Genomic DNA, 19,922 nt, shown 5'->3' on the forward strand with positions numbered 1-19,922 from the left:
CTGGGTATGAGTTACCCAGAAAACAGAAATATTAACCTGCTGCTGAAAAGTTATTAAAGACAATCACACAAGCTTCTGCTTTACATGAAACATAGATCTACACTCTGTGTGTGTGTAACTAATCCCTGACCTTTGACCTCTTCACAGCTTGTTTACCACAGGCTTTCAATGTGCACAGTCTTCAACATTCCCTTTTCTTTTCCAACACTTCAATCATTTGCTCATGCTCTTCTTAGGGTTACTAAATACTTCATCATGCTCTCTGCTCAAGGTTGTTAAGTGAAGCCTTTCATCTGGAAATCAGTTTAACGCAGCACAGCGTTTAAAATGTCAGGAAACAGAAGAAAAACCTCTGGTAAAGAAGACAACACCGAGTCAGGTGGTTTAGGGAACCTTAATGTCGTCTGAACGGTGTTTAGATGAAGCCAGACGATGTGAGGTGATTTCTTTAGTTTTCTTTTGCTTCATAAATAAAAAATGTGAAGAATACAGTTACTGCTGTCAGTATTTGAATAATATTTCAAAAGGAGTGCTGCTGCTGAATAAAGATCAGCAAGAATGTGACCAAATGTCAGGTTACATCCACACGGAGAAGACTTCTCCAGATAAATGCAGAGGCTGCTCATTTTATCTGGTCTGAAGCTCGCGTGATCCCCATCCAAACGTATCATCAGTGTGTCACTTTCATGTCATGTTGGGTTAAACAACAGCCACACAAGTGCAAAGCTCCACAGCTGCCCTAACTTTTCTTTTAGAGTACGCAGGTAAAGTGCCCGAGACATTCAACATCACGGCATAAACAAACTTGCTGTGTTTGCAGAGGTGTTTCTAGATGTTTTTGCTCTTGTGTGTGTCTGGAGATCATACATGTAACCATGTTTGCATGTTTACACATAAGATTTCACCTGTTAGCAGCCAGTAGCATAGTGATGCTAACAGGTGCTGGGACTGGTGTTCTCTGTGAGCTGAGGAGACGGAGGCGAGAACGATGTGCTGCTCCTAGAGTGTAAGCTCGGAAGAGTGGACACTGACATAGAATAGAATAGAATAGAATAGAATAGAATAGAAAAAAATACTTGATTTATCCACGAGGGGGCCTCCACCTCCACAGGGTCCAGGACTGAGCTTCTTCAGCAGTCTGTTCAGTCTCTGTCTCCTGGATCCTGTCTGCTCACAGCAGGTGAAGCTCTTCCAATGTGGCGTTGGTGTCTGGTGTTAGCTCTGTTAGCCATGTCTGTGAATAGCATGATGCTACTCTGCCCTCTGGTATTCCCTCTGCCACTTTTGCATGGCTAGCTCGTCCATCTTATCCTCACCTTCTGGGGAAACATCTGGCCTAGCACCAGTTAGCATTGACATGCTACAGGCTTCTAACAGCTGATCTCTGGTATTCCCTCTGTTGCTGGGTTCGCATGGCTAGCTCGTCCATCTTATCCTCACCTTGTTCCCAATAACGATGGATGGAAGGACAGGTCCATGTCGTCACTTCTCTGCTCACACCTGAGAACCAGCACGTCATCCTCACCTCCTTCTCCTCACCTTGTGGAAAACATCCGGTCTTGCACCAGTTAGCATTGACATGCTACAGGCTTCTAACAGCTAATTTCTGGTATTCCCTCTGTTGCTGGGTTTGCATGGCTAGCTCGTCCATCTTATCCTCAGCTTCTGGGGAAACATCTGGCCTAGCACCAGTTAGCATTGACATGCTACAGGCTTCTAACAGCTGATCTCTGGTATTCCCTCTGTTGCTGGGTTAGCACGGCTAGCTCGTCCATCTTACTGGAGATAGATCTTCCGTTCCCAATAACGATGGATGGAAGGACAGGTCCATGTCGTCACTTCTTAGCTCACACCTGAGAACCAGCACGTCGTCCTCACCTCCTTCTCCTCACCTTGTGGGAAACATCCGGCCTTGCACCAGTTAGCACTTACATGCTACAGGCTTCTTACAGCTGATTTCTGGTATTCCCTCTGTTGCTGGGTTAGCACAGCTAGCTCGTCCATCTTATTGGAGATAGATCTTACGTTCCCAAACGATGGATGGAAGGACAGGTCCATGTCATCACTTCTTAGCCCACACCTGAGAACCAGCACGTCGTCCTCACCTTGTGGGAGACATCCGGCCTTGCACCAGTTAGCATTGACATGCTACAGGCTTTTAACAGCTGATTTCACATGTAAACAATGCAGCCATGGTTACATGTAGGATCTCCAGACAAACACAGGAGAAAAAAAAGTTGAAATATCACTGAAGACAAATGAGCCATACGAAGTAATGATTCACTCCAAATGCAAAAATGACAAAAAGACAAAAAAAATTATGCATGCAGCGTGTATCTATCCTGTTTAATTAAGGGAAATTAATCCAAAGGTCATGTTTCAGATTAGGCGGTGGCGCTTGTGTGAATGCAAATGGGACTTTGGGAGGATGCACCAAAAAAGATTGGGAACACTCAGTATAATTCATGCTGATGTGCTGAGTTCATACCTCACTGTCATGAATGTTTCACTCACTAAGGTTTGGAGATGAAACGAGTTTTGCAGAGGAGACGCCCGCCGTCCACAGATCCAGGTTACATCCTGAGTCGGCGTCCCCAGCTGTGACTCAACAAGAGGAAAGTGTTGAATGTAATCATCCAGATTTAGTCTCCTTATGGCAGGGAGGTAAAATGTAATTACCCAGTGTTGCTCTAACCTAATTCCTTATGTGTGATGTTGTGCTGGATTGATACCGTGGCAGATGGTGTATCAATTATTGAGTCTGGGAAGATGACGCCGGCCTCAATCAGATTAAGTGATTATGCCAACATCAACTCCCTTATGACCCAGCTGCAGTGTTCAAGATCCGCATGATTCCAAGATGCAACCTCCAAACGCTGGTTTTAATAAACATTTTAAACCGCTGTCTGTCTGTCTATCTCTCCATCCACACACTGTTCTTTTCAGCTATTAGTCACATTGCTCTTCTTCCTGGTCGTCCGAAAAAGGAAATTTTCAAGAACTCTACTGCCAGATTGCTGACGAAGACCAGAAAGTCTCCACATTGGCTACCAGTGTCTTGTAGGGTAGATTTTAAGATTCTCTGACAGGTTTGAGACATGACGACTGAGAGACAAAGAGAAACTGATGGATCGCTGCAATTTACAGAAACAATCAAGACAACGAAAGCTGGATTAGCGGTTCACATTTAATGTTATTTAACGTTAATTTATGCTGAATTTCAGGGTTAAATCATTCCTCAAATTACCATATCTCTAAACGTTAGCATTTTTCATTCATCATTATGAACCATGACATGATTGTAAACTAGCTTAAACTGAAGCTAACCCAGGGGCCGTTTACACGACAACGGTTTTAGGGTCAAACACAAAAGTTTTGTTGCGTTTCAGCCTCGTTTTTACACGGAAACAGCATTTCAGCCGACCTTAACCACAAACTTTTGAAAATGACCTCCAGGGTGGGACTTTTCTGAAACGCTGCCGACCCCGTTGCCGTGTAAACAGTCAGCCACTTCTGCTCTTAGCATTCACAAATACACCAGATACCAAAAGTACAGATAGATGATACGTGTATTCACTTGGGTTAATACACTGTATACTGTAAAGCAGTGGTTTTCAAAGTGTGAGGCACGCCTCCCCTGGGGGGGGGGGCGCCAAAGAGTTCCAGGGGAGGCGCAAGAGATGCTAAATGATGTATGGTGAAATGTACTTAAGAGACCTCTGGAATCGCTGCCGTTGAGCCTTTTAGCGGGTCTCACATATCAATTTAGGGAGCTCAGACTCCGCTTTACACCACGTTTTTTGCACAGTGATAAGTAGGGATATCTAAAGTTTTGTTTTTCTTGTTTACTGTGAATTTGTAATCTATTTGCATTTGAAAAGCTGCTCTAAACTGTCTCCTTTAACAAGAGTTTCGTTGATGCTGTGTGCGATTGATCTGTAATCGAACGATGTTTTAATTACTGCATTTTGACTGATCTTTTGTTCTTATAGTGGCCATGCTTTCCCTCTTGGCCTAAGAGTTGTCATCTCATTTTGTTTTGATGTTTGAAGTTCATGTAGTCATTATAATAAATGAACAAATAGGCATTGACCTAAATTCATCTAATTATTGCCCATTTCAACTAAAATTTGCGAGACTGTATTAGGACAGAATGTTTCAAATAAACATTCGTATGTTTTGTGGTTGAAACCAGTTACCTATTCATTTATTTATATATAGGAGTAGTATTTGTTTTATTTAAATAGGGGAGACCCCAATGACTTCATGTTGTCTGAAGGGAGGCTCACTGGGTGCGTCTCAAAGCTCCAAAGTTCCATCCTTCCTTCCTCCACTTGCGCCTTAGTCCCTCCCACCAGAGATGCATGGGAGAGACGCGAGGAAATGAAGAGAGGAGAGAGGATGGAGGAGATTGGTTTTTAGAGCAATGGGACATCCTCTCCTTCGGAGCGTCACATGAAGCGACGTGTTTCAGTGATGACGGCATCAGCTGATCACCTCTGGATCATCTGTCAGTCAGCTCTATCAGCTGTTTGCGCGTCTGAGCATGTGCGCTGTAAACACTCTGATCAAACAGAAACAGTAACAGAGATTTGTCTGTTCCTTTAACCAGTTAAACACACACGTTACCATGAAGAAAACCTGCTCTCTGTTTATTCTGTGTGCTGTTTAGAAGCTCATATGGATCACTTTTCCGGTAAAATGCGTAATTGTGAGATTATTTTTGAATTATTTATCCTTCATCTTGAGCCCATCTGATCGTGAACTCTGAAGCTTCAGAGATCAGATAAAGTGGGTTATATTACTATCAATTTGACGCACCTTATTGTGTCTCAGGAAGATATTATTGATTTGATGATGGTTGTGTTCAGTGTTTTGTGCTCTAAACTCACAGCGAACACTTTATTACCAGATTTATGATCAGTTTCTGAACGATCCTCTGTGCCTGTCCTCAGCTCGTCTTTTCTCTCATTAAACTCCGTTGTGTTTGTGAAGTTTCATGTAAGGTCTGAGCCGCTGCAGCGTCCAATCAGAGAGTGATATTCCATATGGGGGCGTGTTGTTTAGTGAAAAGACTTCTGCAAAGCCGGCTCTCGTGTCTCCTCGATCATAGCTCCTCTGATCAGTCTCCTCCATCCTCTCTCCTCTGAGCGCAATTATCGCTTTGGGACAGTCTTCAAAATGGCGACTGGGAAAGTACTTTCGATGTCGTGGAGGAGATAGGACGGAGGAAGCACGAAGTTAACGCATTGAGACGCACCCCACTGTCTTACACTTTGAAAACCCCCAAAGAGGCTTTTGTAGCTTTTAAGCGTCGCATTCACTGCAAAATACTGAAATCTCATCAAGTGTTTTTGTTTCATTTTAAGTAAAAATGATCTTATTATACCTATTATGAGCCACATTCAACTTATCAGTCTGAAAAATATCTTGTTTTAATTTATTTAAAGACTACAATAAGCTCTGAATTGCCTGTTTGTAAAAAAAAATATCTGCCAATGGAACAAAAAATGCTTGAAACTTGATTTTTTTTTACTTGTTGTAAGCAATTCAGACCTCATTTTTATCTTTGATTAACTTGAAACAAAACATTTTTCTGGACTGTTCTGGTGAATGTGGCTCGTTTTAAGTCCAAAAAAGACATTTTCTACTAAAAGTGAGACAAAAACACTTGATAAGATTTCAGTTTTTGTAGTGTTCTGTGTTGAAATCTGGTACAAATCATGTCAGGTTATGATTTCTGGCTCCTCTTTTTATTTTCTTTTAATCAAGCACGTAATGTTAGTGAAAAGTGCTTTATAAATGGAGTCTGACTAACACACACACTCTCTGATAACATACTGTGAAACGTTTGGTGCTGCTTGGTGTCAGGTTTGACAAATTTGCTCATACATGTTCAGATTTTGCAGAACCAAAGAGTGATATTTTGAGATTCATGACGATGCAAAGGCATTACGAACACACACACTCACACACACACTAACTGGAGCAGTGCAGGGTCACAGATTGCAGCTCCCTTACATCAGGGTCTGAATATTAATGTGAGGCGACAGATAAGCAGCCATGGCAATCCCTTTAAGGACACGGTCCTCTCTGGTTGGAGCTCCTGCTTAATTTATTCCAATCTGAATACGCAATTTATGTAAATAATGTGTTTCATTTAAATATTTGTGGATTGAAGGTCCTCATCAGTCTGGCTTTGACCCTTTTTCCCCTTTTTTACTCTCCCAATCCCATTCTCTAACGTTTAAAAGCGACGTCTTTGTTTAAACCCCATTTACAGCAATGTTTAAATGCATTACAAAGCATGCTGTAGCACTTACCTTACCTGTCCAGATGGGGGCAGCAGATACTTCAACAGTCAAACACTGATCATAAACAAGCAGCCCAGACATCACAGCTCAGGGGATTTCAAAGCGTCGACCACGTTGGCTGTAACAGCCACTGATGAGGACAGAGGCCGCCGACTTCACCCAGAAGTCACCGCTCACACAAAGATGAGACACGCTCAGTGTGAGCTTAATCAGGCTCCATGAGAGCCCGCGCCGCTCGCTCCTTTTGCACTATTTGACTTTTTTTCTCATCAACAATACTTCAGCGCTGACCTCCGTCCTCCCCCTCCTCACGCCTTGCAGACCAAATCCTTTAATCCGCGGTACTCTGTGACCCCTCTATTTGGTCCCCGAGTCAGGGTACATGTTTGAACTCCTGCCCCGTGAAATCAGCCACCAGCACTTCAGAGCTGCTCATTTCTCCCGCTCGGAGAGAAACGGAGAAAGGAATAAAGGAACAGATCCTGCATTCAGTCGTGTATTTATAGCTGCTGCACAATCAATCACACACACACACACACGGTTAAAGCCAGGTTTCAAACAGTCCTAGAGGCTGGTGTTGCTTTAAAAACACTGTGTTTTGATACTTGGAGTGTTTAATGAAGTAAATGCTCGGTGATTAAATGTTGCAGAAAACAACCTTTCTGTGGATTATAGGAGTGATTAGAGGCTGCAGACCACTGACCTCACGTCTTCTCTTAATCATCCTGACCACAGATGCCCCTGATGACGTCAGCTGACTGACAGGTGGATGGAGAAGCCGGTCTGAGAGGAGCAGAGCTGTTAGTCCTACAGTCAGCTGCATCAGCATTTTGGTTATTATTGATTTCATCATTTATACTACATCTCTAAAAGAGGGGTTATTGAGTTCAATTATTTTAAGTGTAAATTAAAGTCAGTCAAAATCTATTCCTAATGAATATTCTAGATATAAAGCAGACAATAGTTTTACATAAAGTACAGCCTTTGGAATGACCCAGTTAGATTTTTGAGCTGTTTAAGAGTTTTGAAAATAATTGACACACCAAGCTTAAACATGGACGCCTCTTTGATATCAGTACACTTGCAGAAGTAAACAACAAGTTTCGGGGCTTAATTTACAAATGACAGTTCTTAGGAAAGCCAAAAGGGTCTTTACATCATCATATTATGGTGTGCCTTTGTTCCCACAGCTCTATGGTCCCACAGTCATATGTTCAATCAGTCATATGTTCCATCAGTCATATGTTCCCAAAGTCATATGTTCCCACAGTCATATGTTCCCAAAAAACAATGTTCTAACAGTCATATGTTCCCAAAGTCATATGTTCCAACAGTCATATGTTCCCAAAAAACAATGTTCTAACAGTCATATGTTCCCAGAGTCATATGTTCCCTGAGTCATATGTTCCCAGAGTCATATGTTCCCACAGTCATATGTTCCCAGAGTCATATGTTCCCACAGTCATATGTTCCCAGAGTCATATGTTCCCAAAAACCAAGGTTCCAACAGTCATATGTTCCCAAAAAACAGTGTTCTAACAGTCATATGTTCCCAAAGACCAAGGTTCCCACAGTCATATGTTCCCACAGTCATTTGTTCCCAAAGCCCAATGTTCCCACAGTTATACGTTCCCACTGTGCTATATTCCCACACCTATGTTCCGACAGTGCTATGTTTCCACAGTCATATGTTTCCAACAGTCATATGTTCCCGAATACCTATGTTCCCACTGTCATATGTTCCCAAATACCAATGTTCCAACAGTCATATATTCCCACAACCTATGTTCCGACAGTACTATGTTCCCACAGTGCTATGTTCCCACTGTCATATGTTCCCAAATACCAATGTTCCAACAGTCATATGTTCCCACTGTGCTAAATTCCCACAGCCCTATGTTTCCCAGAATCCTGTTCCCACAGTCATACATTCCCACAGCCCTATGTTCCCAAAGACCAATGTACCCACAGTCATACGTTCCCACAGCCCTTTGTTCCCAAAGACCAATGTACCCACAGTCATACGTTCCCACAGCCCTATGTTCCCAAAGACCAATGTACCCACAGTCATACGTTCCCACAGCCCTTTGTTCCCAAAGACCAATGTACCCACAGTCATACGTTCCCACAGCCCTTTGTTCCCAAAGACCAATGTTCCCACAGTCATACGTTCCCACAGCCCTATGTTCCCAGAGTCCTGAGTTCCAATATCACAATGTTCCTACAGCCCTTTGTTTACACAGTCCTGAGTTTTAACAGTCATATGTTCCCAAAAAACAATGTTCCCACGGCCATAAGTTCCCTTAGGCCAATGTTCCCACAGTCAAATGTTCCCAAAGCCCTATGTTACCACATTTCTAAGCTTTTTAAAATTGTTTATTTATTCATACATTTGATCAATTATTTATAAATATTTTTTTCTGATTATAATTTTATTATTATCATTATTATTTTATTTTAATATTTTTCAACTAAAATAAAGCCCCATTTTATTCTGTTTAATCAGCCTATTTTATTTTATTGACTGACAGGAAATGTAGAAAAACAACATCTCATTTTGAAAATGTCTTAGAAACGTGGAACATGGGTCTGACCTCTTTTATCTGGAAATAAGATGTGAACATGTCACAGTTAAAGTTTCCATTCCTGAACTCAGAGCTCCAGGTCTGATATAATCCAGTGTTCCTCTGAGGCTGCACCTGTGCGCGCGCCGTCAGCTCCTACCTGTTGTGTCTCTCGCGCTGCCTTTTCCGGAGGGCGGGGCTCGCGCGCAGTCAGTCAGTCAGCGCTCGAGCTGCGCGGCAGCAGCCTCCCCCTGAGCCGGTCCTGAGCCAGTCCTGAGCCTCACACACACCGCTTCAGCGCCAGCACTCGAGCTACACCACTGAGCCGGGATTTTCAGTCCTACCTGAAGACCTACACCTGTCTTCCTCCTTTCTTTCTTTCCTCACAGAATGTTGAACCAAAGACGAGCGGAGCGGGGGGTTTTGCAGCGGGACAGGCTCGACGACAGCGGGGCACAGACGGGAAACAGGAGCGAGGTTTCAGTCCTGGATCACACAGGGCGCCGGTGATTATTTCTGCACGGGAGGACGCGACTTTGGATTACTTTTGCTTTGAGTTTTTTGCAGAAAAACAAGAGGAAAAATCCACTACCTGCTTCTAGCATGTCGCTGTCTTTACGGGGATAAATAAACCTCAGTGCCGCGCTGCGCGAAAGGAAGGAAGGAAGGAAGGAAGCGTGCACCGTGTGCGCTTTGTGCAGATCCTCACCTCCACAGGGAATAAACAGAGCTGAACCTGCAGCAGAATCACTCCAAAGGACATCGGAGTCTGAAATCTGGTGTTTTCTCCAGGAGAAGCTCTGTTTATGCTGTCATCTTGGACCGAGCTGAACGCGTAAAACCTCCTGAATCAGGATGCCTCGCAGCTAGAATTAAAAAAAAAAGAAAAAACGCGACTCTTTTCTTGCAAAACCCACGGACTTCCATCTCCAACCTGGACTGGAAAAGCACCCGAGTCATGATGAGACCGGGTGGTGAGGTGTTGATCCTGCTTCCGGTGTTGTGCCTGCTCTCCGGAGCCTCCTGGGCAGCGACCCTGGCCGGACTGGGAGGTGAGTGCAGCAGCGGGAGCAGAACTCCAGAGGGCAATGATAGAGTCAGGATGAGGATGTAGAAATGAGCCAAATCTGGAAGTTTCTTTAATGTGTTGTACATGACAGTGTTGTTATATTAGCAGCTTGGAGCCCAACTTGGACCCTCACCTCAGGGCACGGAGCCAAAAGCCTGCCTCTGCCTTTATTCCAGCTTGATAAATGGTTGTGCTAGCAGGTGCCAGACTTGTTCTGCTTGTGCACAGACTGTGAAAAGGCACCGAGCTGCTGCCTGCTCCATCCGGACACAGTTTTTGCTCCTGAAGCTAGATTTCCCCAAATGCATGCGTTATCAGAGGAGACATAATTGAGGGTGAAGGAGGAGAAACAGACACTGGTTGGGGATTGGAGTGAATAGAAAGGAGGCTCAGCTCTCTAACAGACTCCCTTTGTGCCGGGACTGTTGGGGTCAGCGGCACAGACACACCAGTCGTCCTGTTTCCTGGAAACTGACGGACAGTAAAAATGGAAAACATGGGATAGAAAGATGCTTTTTGGGCTGAAGTCACAGAGGGCGCTCATTAAGATCCCTCGATTTTTTTCATTAACTTGTTTCCCTCCTCCTCTTCCTCCTCTTGCTGCCATGTGATGGTGTTTACACCCAGATGCAGCGGAGAGGAAAAGATTTAGAGGTTGCGTCACTGAGTGTTGGTTGACCATTAGCCTGCCCTGCAGTCACCTGACTCTTCTAATGGGCTTCGCTGAGACGATGCTCCGTGCAGCAGAGCCTCAAAGTGCTTTAACCGTTCTTTTCTTCAGTCTTTGATCTACATCTGCTTCCATCTAAAGCACCTTAAGCCCTCACTGTTTTCTGTTGATCCAGGCTCATTGGCTGAATGAATTCACTGTGCTAGCTCCCTGTCTCTGTGTGTATCTGTGTGTGTGTGTGTGTCATTATGCAACTTTGGCCTGTGACATGCTGGCCCTGCAACAAATAGTTTGGAGGGAGAGCCAACAAAGAGTGCTGAAAAGAAAGAAGACACTGAGGAGGGATGCTTCACTGAGCTCTGTCCTTGTCTTAAGGAAGCAGTGGCTCTCATAGCTCGTTAGCAGAAAGCTAACTTCTTAAGTCGAGCCAAAAAGCTTCATCTGTTTGGAGTTTCGTTTCATTCAGGTTGTGTTTTTCTTCCTCCGTGCTACGTCCCCTATCATAGCTGCTCTGATCAGCTTCTTCCACTCACTAATCAACACGCCAAGTCACTTGGCTGATATAACCACGCTTACTCTCCACCCAGAAACGCCCTGAAACATCCCAAACCAACCAAAACATGAACATCCAGGCAGAGGAGAGGGTTGGAGGCAGACACAGACACTGACACACGTATAGGAGACAGTTGAGCAGGATTCTGCAGACCCTACCTTAAAGATTTTGGTGGCTAAAAAAACACTGATTTGGAAAAACTGCATTTTTAAGTTAGAACCAAAGTGTTGAATGTCTGCTTAAAGAGATGACTGAAGAGCATGGAGCTCCTATCATCATTTTTCATAAACAGGTCAGAGTTTGGCTCAGCAGTGCAGTTATAAGGTGGCAAGGTGGAAGCTTAGGAAAAATAAACATTTTATGTTGGACAACCGTTTTTATTTATATAATGTCAATGAATATATAATGTTTATTTATATATTATGTGTTTTTAAAATGTTAATCATTTTTTAAAAAATAAATAAATAAAATTAAATCAAAAAGAATAAAAAAAACTGTAATTATTTTTTAAAATAAAAATAAATAAATAATATAGAATTTTAAAAAATAATAATAATAAAAAAAAAACGGTAATCATTTTTTCAAATAGATAAATAAAAAAATAAAAATAAAAATGGTAATCATTTTTTAAAATAAACAAATAAATAGATAAAAAATAAAAAAAATTAAAATAAAAAAATGGTTATCATAAAGGGCAGATTATATAAATAAAAACAGTTTGTTTTTCCTATGTATTTACGCCTACAGCCCATCCTTTAGGCTGTTAGCAACATGACCACATCACCCTTACCTCAACGTCCCTCCAATATTCCCATCGTTTTTAAAATCTTATTGTTACTAATAAACACATCCCCCACCCTGCTCACTTTTAAATCATGTCCTCAAACTCGGTTTTGGTCTTTGGCTTTTAATTCAGCATGAGAGTTTTGTGATCTCTGTTTATATCTTTTATGGTCCTCGCCGCTCTGTTTTTATAGCTCTTATTCGTTTTATGTGTTCTTTTCTTCATTTTATTTCTTTTATTGACGTTCTTTGATTTTACTGTGAAACACTAGGGATGGGTACTAAATTAGGTACTTTTATAGGTACCAACCAAATTCTGTCAAAAGTACCGGGGACCTATTCAAGTAAAATCAAAAGGTTCCATGTTTAGGTACCTACATGCATCCTTGTGACTGTGGGGAAGTGGAACAGTAGCTGATTTTCCATGCTGGACATGAACACAGCATTGTAAGGTTATATATTGAAGACTAAATATGTTAAATTACTAAAATATATACTTCATCGTTGAACAAGTTGATATTTTTTAACCACAAAAACACATAAAAGTACCAGAAATTGGTACCGTTGAGTTTTGGTAAACTTGATTGTTTGTAAAATGTGATGTATAAATAACCAGGACTGGACTGAAAAACATGTTTGGGGATTCAAAAAATGAGATTTATAAAGTTTATTTCTGTATGAATATAAATAATTATTGAACGGTTCCTCTCAGACCCGTCTTAATTCATTTTTTAAACTTTGACCGATTAGCCATATTTAGGGACACTGCCCACATCATCACAACATTAAACCCATTTTAGGGAAAAATCAACACATTAAGTACAATAACACCACAAACAAACGGCTAATAGAGAACTCACGAAATAAATAATCAAACTTCCTGTACAAAGATCAAGTTTAGACATTATACTTGTTAGGCCTTACTGATCCAAAACAGCAAGGGGAATTAAAAATCGCTCACCAGACAAAAGCTCAGGTCTCAGGAGGTTGAAGCTGTAGTTTTTAAAAAGGTACCATGAAACATAAAGCAGTATTAGCTGCTGTTAGCTTAACTCTGAAGATTTGCTGTGGTCTGAAATCCAGTGATGTTTTTCTACTCCAACATGTTTCAGCTGTGCTTTGACATTTTGTGGCTTTTATGATCATTTGATAATCATTAAACTAAGCAGCAGGCTAACAGGTAATCACAGTATCTGTTTGTTTCCATCTCTGTGTGCACGCCTGCTCAGACTGGACCAGTGAATCCACACAGAAATGCTGGCTCCTGGTGGTTTTACTGGTCTAGCAGCAGATTTAATGCTCCTCACATGAAACTCATTAAGGTGTCGGCACACCAGGCGCGCAGCGAGCAGCCGCAGCATGAATAAGGCCTGTTTGAGTTCAAGGAAGAGGAGCTGTGTCTGATGGGATTAGCGTGGATAGTCTGAACCTGTGCAGGTTTTAAAGGCCACCCGGTCTCCTGCTCCTGGACCTCCTCTTGTCTGAAGGATCAGTTTCTGTCTCTGACAGACTGGGCTGGTTCTTTGTTTGGAGTCAACAGGACTTTTCTGAATCTGAGCTGAAACAATCCTCAGTGCAGCGCTCAGCGGAGAACCAGGGTTGTGTTTTAGTCACCTGTCTTTAAGCCAACATTTGCTCTTGGCTAGCAGTGAGTGTGTGTGTGTGTGTGTGTGTGTGTGTGTGTGTGTGTGTGTGTGTGTGTGTGTGTGTGTGTGTTTGGGAGTCCCTCTAACACAGACTAATGAAAGCAGGCTGTAGTACACTCAGTCCCTGTTTACCACAGGCTGCTGGGCTGCAGCAGCTCTGGGTTCTGGGTTGCTGTAGTAGGAGGCTGTTTTATGAATTGAATCTGTTGCTTCACAGTAAAAACACGGGCAGTGGAGATATCAGCAAAGCTGAATGTTTATCTTCAAGGTGTGTGTGTGTGTGTAATGTAGCGCCAACTACTGGCCAGGAGTACTTGCTTGGCAATTTTTGCGTTGAGTATCAGCGGCTGGTATCGGCAGCCACCCATCCTTATCTTGTTTCATTTATTTCTAAATGTTGATTTTAGTAAGGGATGAAGGTAGGTTGAAAGCAGTAGCAGTAGCGTGTTTCACGCTAACGTTTCTATGAACACAGTCACAGTCCCATGTTGGTTTTCCATGACCTATTTGACGGATGTGTTTTCATTTGGGTTGAAAGCTTGTGGAGCTTTCAGGAAATGTCTTTTAAAGATATTTGTTTTGGGAGCAGTATTTTCATATCAGAGAAGTGCCTCTGGATTAGCCTTTGGAAGAGTGAGACCACTAAACCGTCTGACTAGAGGCTTTGCCTGTGAGAGTTCATGTGGACTACAGTAGATTAAGTGTTTGGGCTGAAGCTGCATTGTTGTTCTCACCGGGGAGTCTGAGCAGAAACTCAAAGACAAGCAAACACTGCTCATTCCTCTCATCCTCTCGTCTCATTCTCTGTTGTCTGGTCTTCTTCCTTTTCTCCTTTTTGCTGGAGTGATCTGGTGGAGTCGAGTGGTGTCATGGGGTTGGGATGAGGCAGAGATGCTTCTGGCATTTCTACCGGTTGTGTGTGATAAGCTGAGCTGTTTCCCAAAGCAGAACAGAAAACTGTTTATCACTTTCATTTTTTTTCTTTCACCGTGTAATCACTTTTTCTCTGATCTGTTTTTACCCAAAGAGTTACCTTTACTGTTTTTTAAAATCAGATATTTTACACGGAGAATAAGATTTCTTACCAGAGTCTCCTGTCAGGGTTTCATCCCTCTATAATGTGTGTGTTTAAAAACATAGCATTTTCCCTCCTTCAGTGAGTCACATGACCAGCTGCACCGAGCTTCTAATCAGTGTGACATCATCACACAACTGAAGTTGACAGAAGTTTTACAAACAACTCCTCATAGATGACACAATTTTGACCTAATCTCTTTAAAAACATGATATTTTTGTATGAAATTTTGTCAGGAATCCATCTATGTCATTTTTAAAGCTATACCACTTTTACTTTTCTGTCTAGAGGCCCAAATGCGACAGCCTGCACGGGCTGGAATATGTTATCCTGTGCATTGTAATATAAGGAGCTGAGAGGGCTCCTTTGGAGTTTGCCGACTTTGACCGATTGCTATTCAAAAACTGTGTCCTAAATGTCAAAATCTCGCACAGCTTTTGTAAAGCAGGGTCCAATCTGTCATATCTACAATTTTCAAGCTGATACCACTTATGGTTTCGGAGGAGGTAACTTTTTTAAAAAGGGTAAAAATGTGACGCAATTTTATTTTGAAAGGAATGTTCCTGGTTTCCTGTTCGAAATAGGTCAAGAGTGTAATTGTATGATTTTTGCGTCTCAATGAGACAAATGTTTTGATGTTGGTTTGATCACTGTATGACATTCCTAGTGCCCGCTAGAGCCGTTTTAGTGTGCCTAGGTGGCGCTAGAGAGCATATTATGGGATGTTGGGGATCAACTTTGGTATCATATCAAATTTTTTTGCAACCACGAGGTGTATGCCAAATTTGGTGAGTTTTTGAGCATGGTTAGGGTGTCTAATAAGCGATTTAGTGGTGGACTGAATAATAAGAAATGGACCCTAACGAGGGAAACATGACGGCGCAGGAACGATATGATGACAGGATGATGGGAGAGGAATTCTCCACTAACCACCTACAGGAAACATTCTCACAACACTCTACATTCTTGGGCACGGCTCATAAGCATCTCATGCGTGTTTACTCACAATGTACTCTCTATGTACAGCACATTCTCCCTGTGGTTTTAGGAATGGCATTGAGCATGAACACTTTGAGTTTGTTTGTGAATGGTCGGCCCACGCGGACGCTCCTGTGAGCGGCTTTTCAGAGTGAATGTCAGAGAAAGTCAGACGTCAAAGGCCACACACACTCTCACACATACAGTGGACGTAAGCAGTGTTCTTCAGTGATGTTCCCACACCTCCAACATGATTCTCCACCTCCTGCTCTGATAGGAATATCTCCGCCTGGTATGACCGCTGTGTGAACAGAGCTTTTTGAAAACAGCACAGTTAAAGGGTTCAGTAATCAGGTCATCAGTGTGACCTGTATTTAACACGTTACCTATGGAGGGCTTGGGTGATACAGATGCAGCGCACAGCACATATTCTGAGCTCATTGTGATTCAGTTCTGCTCCCTGCCCCCTTTTCCCTCCCCTCCAGCTCTATATTGCATGATCCCCCATCTGATAGAAAGCCAGTTGAAAGAATTATAATGCAAAGCGAGCAGTTTTAGACTTAAGTGTTAGACACACACTTCAGCTGAAGGCTTTTTTTCTTCATCCCCCCACGGTCTGATTGTTTTTTAAGATCACAGGAGCCTTCAAAGCAGAGGTGTTCAACAGGGGGTCCATGGCCCCTTGGAGGTCCTAAGAGATGCTGAAGGGGGTCCATTACATTTTTGGAAAATTAGGCCATTTTTTTTTTTAATTTTCAAACGTCTGTGTATATATATATATTTATATGTATATATATATATATATATATATATATATATATGTATATATATATATATATATATATATATATATATATATATATATATATATATATATATATTTGGCTCGAAACCATATACTATTCTCGCAATTTGATTCTTTTCCGATTTTTGGAATGCCAATCTGATTGAAATTGCGATTCTTCGATATTTTATATTATATTTTTTATATATATATATATATATATATATATATATATATATATATATATATATATATATATATATATATTACAATTTTAGTTTTTTTTTTGTTTTTTTGTTTTTTTAACCAGACCATGTAAAAAAGTTAAATAATGATGATAATGTCTACAGACTATATCAGGAGCCATATTTTCCCGTAAAATGCACATCATGTGAGTCAGAGAGAAACATTTCCCCCTCTGCTGGAAAAAAAGTAGAAACCCTTTTTACCACCCAGTTTAAAAACAAAGACCGAAATTAAGAATTTAAATTTTAAAGAGAGAAAAAAATTTGCCAAAAAATTCAAAATTTGATTATTCCAAACCAAAATTCACCATCTATTGTTAAACAATTTTTTGTCTTACCTTAAAAAAGGAAATTAAAATATATATAACGCAATGAACTGAAATACTGATTTATTAAAAACTGTTCCTTGTGTTGGAGCCATGTTGTTAGAAACTGCTGTATATCTCATTGCACCACAGCCAATCCTTTCATTCTGTATTGATTCTATTGTTCACCAACTCAAGGTGTGCTGAAGGAGAGCGGAGAAAAACAAGCAGTGGGCTGATAATAGCAGCTGCACATTGATGAGTTTTCAGTTTTGGTGTAATAACCCCAGACAAGAGGACGAAAAAGCCCTCAGAGATGAACCAGCTCTGCAGAGCAGGAGGACAGACAGCTCTGAAGTGTAATTGATCCATCTCATCACAGCAAAACTCACCCAGACGGACAGATGCCTCTACGGTTAATGACAAGGTCAGGGGTCGAGCAGGGTCACCTTGTTCACACTGACAGCGTCTCCCTGATTTATTAGCTCTTCATGGTCAGTCACACACTGCGGTCACAATGAGACGGTCTTCAGAGGGTTGGTGGCTGTTTACTTCTGCTGATTAGAGGTCCAGGATCAACAAAAGTCACCAATCGATGAATCGGCCTTTTAGTTCGTCTGCTGCCTGTCTGTGAAAGGAGTAGTCCAGTCTCTATCTCTTTGGTGGTTTGCCACAAATAGCAGCACAGATATTGACATAAATACTTGTTGATGCGCGTCTTCTTCATTCATTCATTTATTACTGCCTGGGCTGGGTGGCTATTGCACGGTGTAAATGTGTGCAAAAGGGCCAAAGACATTTTCTTTTTCACAAAGCATGCACACACAGCATAGAGTCTCTGTGTACCAATGCTGTTTGCATTTATTTAAAAGAGCCAAGACACATTCACTTTAGGCAAAACAAGCCTTTTTCTATTCAAATTAGCTTCATGGCTAACACACACCTGATTCACAGACACTCATGCTAACAGCCGCACAGACAGCGTGGACAGTCTGTCTCTGTGTTGTTCCAGAAAAAGCTTGGTTTGTGTTTGAGGAGGTGTCTCAGAAACTGGACTCTGTGTTTTGTTGTCACACTCCTTCCTCTAAAGCTGCGCTGACTGGCGTGAGCAGTCGGCTTATTCCACATTTATGCCTGTCAGCATTTGTTACTTCAGAGACGGTTGGAAGCTGTGAGAAGCTGCTGAGTGTGAAAGCTGAGGAGTTATCTGCTAAATTCCAGTTTTACCACTTTCAAACAGAGTTGATATTTGTGCGTCAGAGCGTCTGAAGTATTTTACCAGAGAAGCAGTAACATGAGGTGACTGGAACAAGATCCCGTTGGAGCTCAATAAGTACTAAGAGTGGTACATCTGTTATAAAAGTGAGAAAACGCTTGAATTCAACTTCCTCAAATCAAAGTAACTTTATGGGCCTGTAAAAACAACCTGACATTCCATTAGTTTTATTTATTTATTTATTTTGTTTTATTTATTTATTTATTTATTTATTTATTTATTTATTTATTTATTTATTTATCTATTTTATATTTATGTATTTGTAATAATAATAATAATTATTATTATTATTATTATTATTAGTATTATTCTAGTAGCACTTTTTGAAAAACAATGTTAAAAGTCGTTTATTGTCATTCATTTATTTTTAAAATAATTTGTGGTTTGTGAAATTTAGCAGTTCTTCTGAAATTAATTTTGTGCTTTTGAAATGTATATTCCCATTGGCCTTCAGGGCCAGATATGAACATGTGCAATACAAAAATAGAATACAGGATATAAAGTTCACATACCCATACAAAATTTGAGAACAAATATTATAGATACACAATTAAAATAAAATAAGTGTAGTCGAAAAAAAATAGCATTGTAAAATTATAACATAAATAAAAATGAAATTATTTTAATGTATATTATATTTTTATTATAATAATATTATTGTTAAAATAATATTATATTTAGTTTTATTATATTATTACAAAAGAATAAAGGATATAATTCATTTAGGTCATAATAATGATAATAAAACAGATCAAGAGATAATAATAAATAAATCAAGTAACTCAATCAGAGAGCTAAGGCAAATACAAAACAAAAACAAAAACCTACAACCCTGAGTAAAACCCACCCATTGTCTGGATCCAGAACTCCAAATCCAGTATTTTGTTACACCTGGAGTCTTTGTCTCCGTGGACCCTATCTATAACTCCAAAAAAATCAGTGTCGAAATACGGCGGCTAGTTTTTGTCCAGCCAACAATTTAGGCAAAAAGTTATTGTGTTTGGGTTTTATCACTTTTTTTGGTACATTTCTGACTCTAACAGGCCCTCATTTTGGTTAGCATCAGCTGCTAATGTACCACAAGGACAGATGAACAGTGTCAGTGATGTGCTGCTTTTCAGGAACATCAGATAATCTCTGCACAGCAGATTGGAAGTCCATGTTTTCAGATGGACATGACTTTTTGAAATTAAATCTTATGCATTGGCAAATACCCACATCAAAAAAATAACAAGGGCTTAAGATATGCAGGATAAGGCCTTCCTGTGGCCCCTGTGTTCAGGGGGATTAGCATCACATTCATGCTGATATGTTTCTTGTTTCAATTTTGGTTGTGAACATTTCATTTTCCAGTGAGGGTGAAAGCCAGGTGGTAAATCTGCTCCTCATGTTGTCAACAGTTTAATCTTAATCCATATCTGAGCTCCTTACATGATCACTTTGATGTCTCACAGATGTATGTTATTACCCAGGCAATAACAGAAAGTATATGACACTGAGATCATTACAAACACTGAGCTGAGACAGAGCTGAACCATCAGGTCAGACCGGTTCAAGACTGTAAACAGGACACAGTTTGGTGGAACCGGTTTCCTGAACTAAACTTAGCCTGGGCATTAATCAGTGAAATCAGAGTTAAAAAGAAGAAGGATTATGAGGT

At 41.0% G+C, this 19,922-nt stretch overlaps 1 protein-coding gene across 2 annotated transcripts in view; it reads left to right on the forward strand.

Moving 5' to 3' along the window:
- Positions 1 to 19,922, forward strand: part of sema4f (sema domain, immunoglobulin domain (Ig), transmembrane domain (TM) and short cytoplasmic domain, (semaphorin) 4F) — a 110,188-nt gene that overhangs the window by 44,476 nt on the left and 45,790 nt on the right. The window contains exon 2 of one of the 2 annotated variants that reach the window (XM_074699381.1): positions 9,268 to 9,930. In XM_074699381.1, coding sequence (XP_074555482.1) covers positions 9,837 to 9,930 — 94 coding nt within the window. In that variant the 5' untranslated portion in view covers positions 9,268 to 9,836. Of the gene's footprint in view, positions 1 to 9,108; positions 9,931 to 19,922 lie in introns of those variants that run through there. The other variant, XM_074699380.1, reaches the window with a different exon arrangement.

The sequence above is a fragment of the Halichoeres trimaculatus genome, unplaced genomic scaffold (assembly GCF_033239565.1).
Source record: "Halichoeres trimaculatus isolate MK-OKI-2021-1 unplaced genomic scaffold, fHalTri1.1 fHalTri1_scaffold_22, whole genome shotgun sequence".
Classification (NCBI taxonomy): Eukaryota; Metazoa; Chordata; class Actinopteri; order Labriformes; family Labridae; genus Halichoeres; species Halichoeres trimaculatus.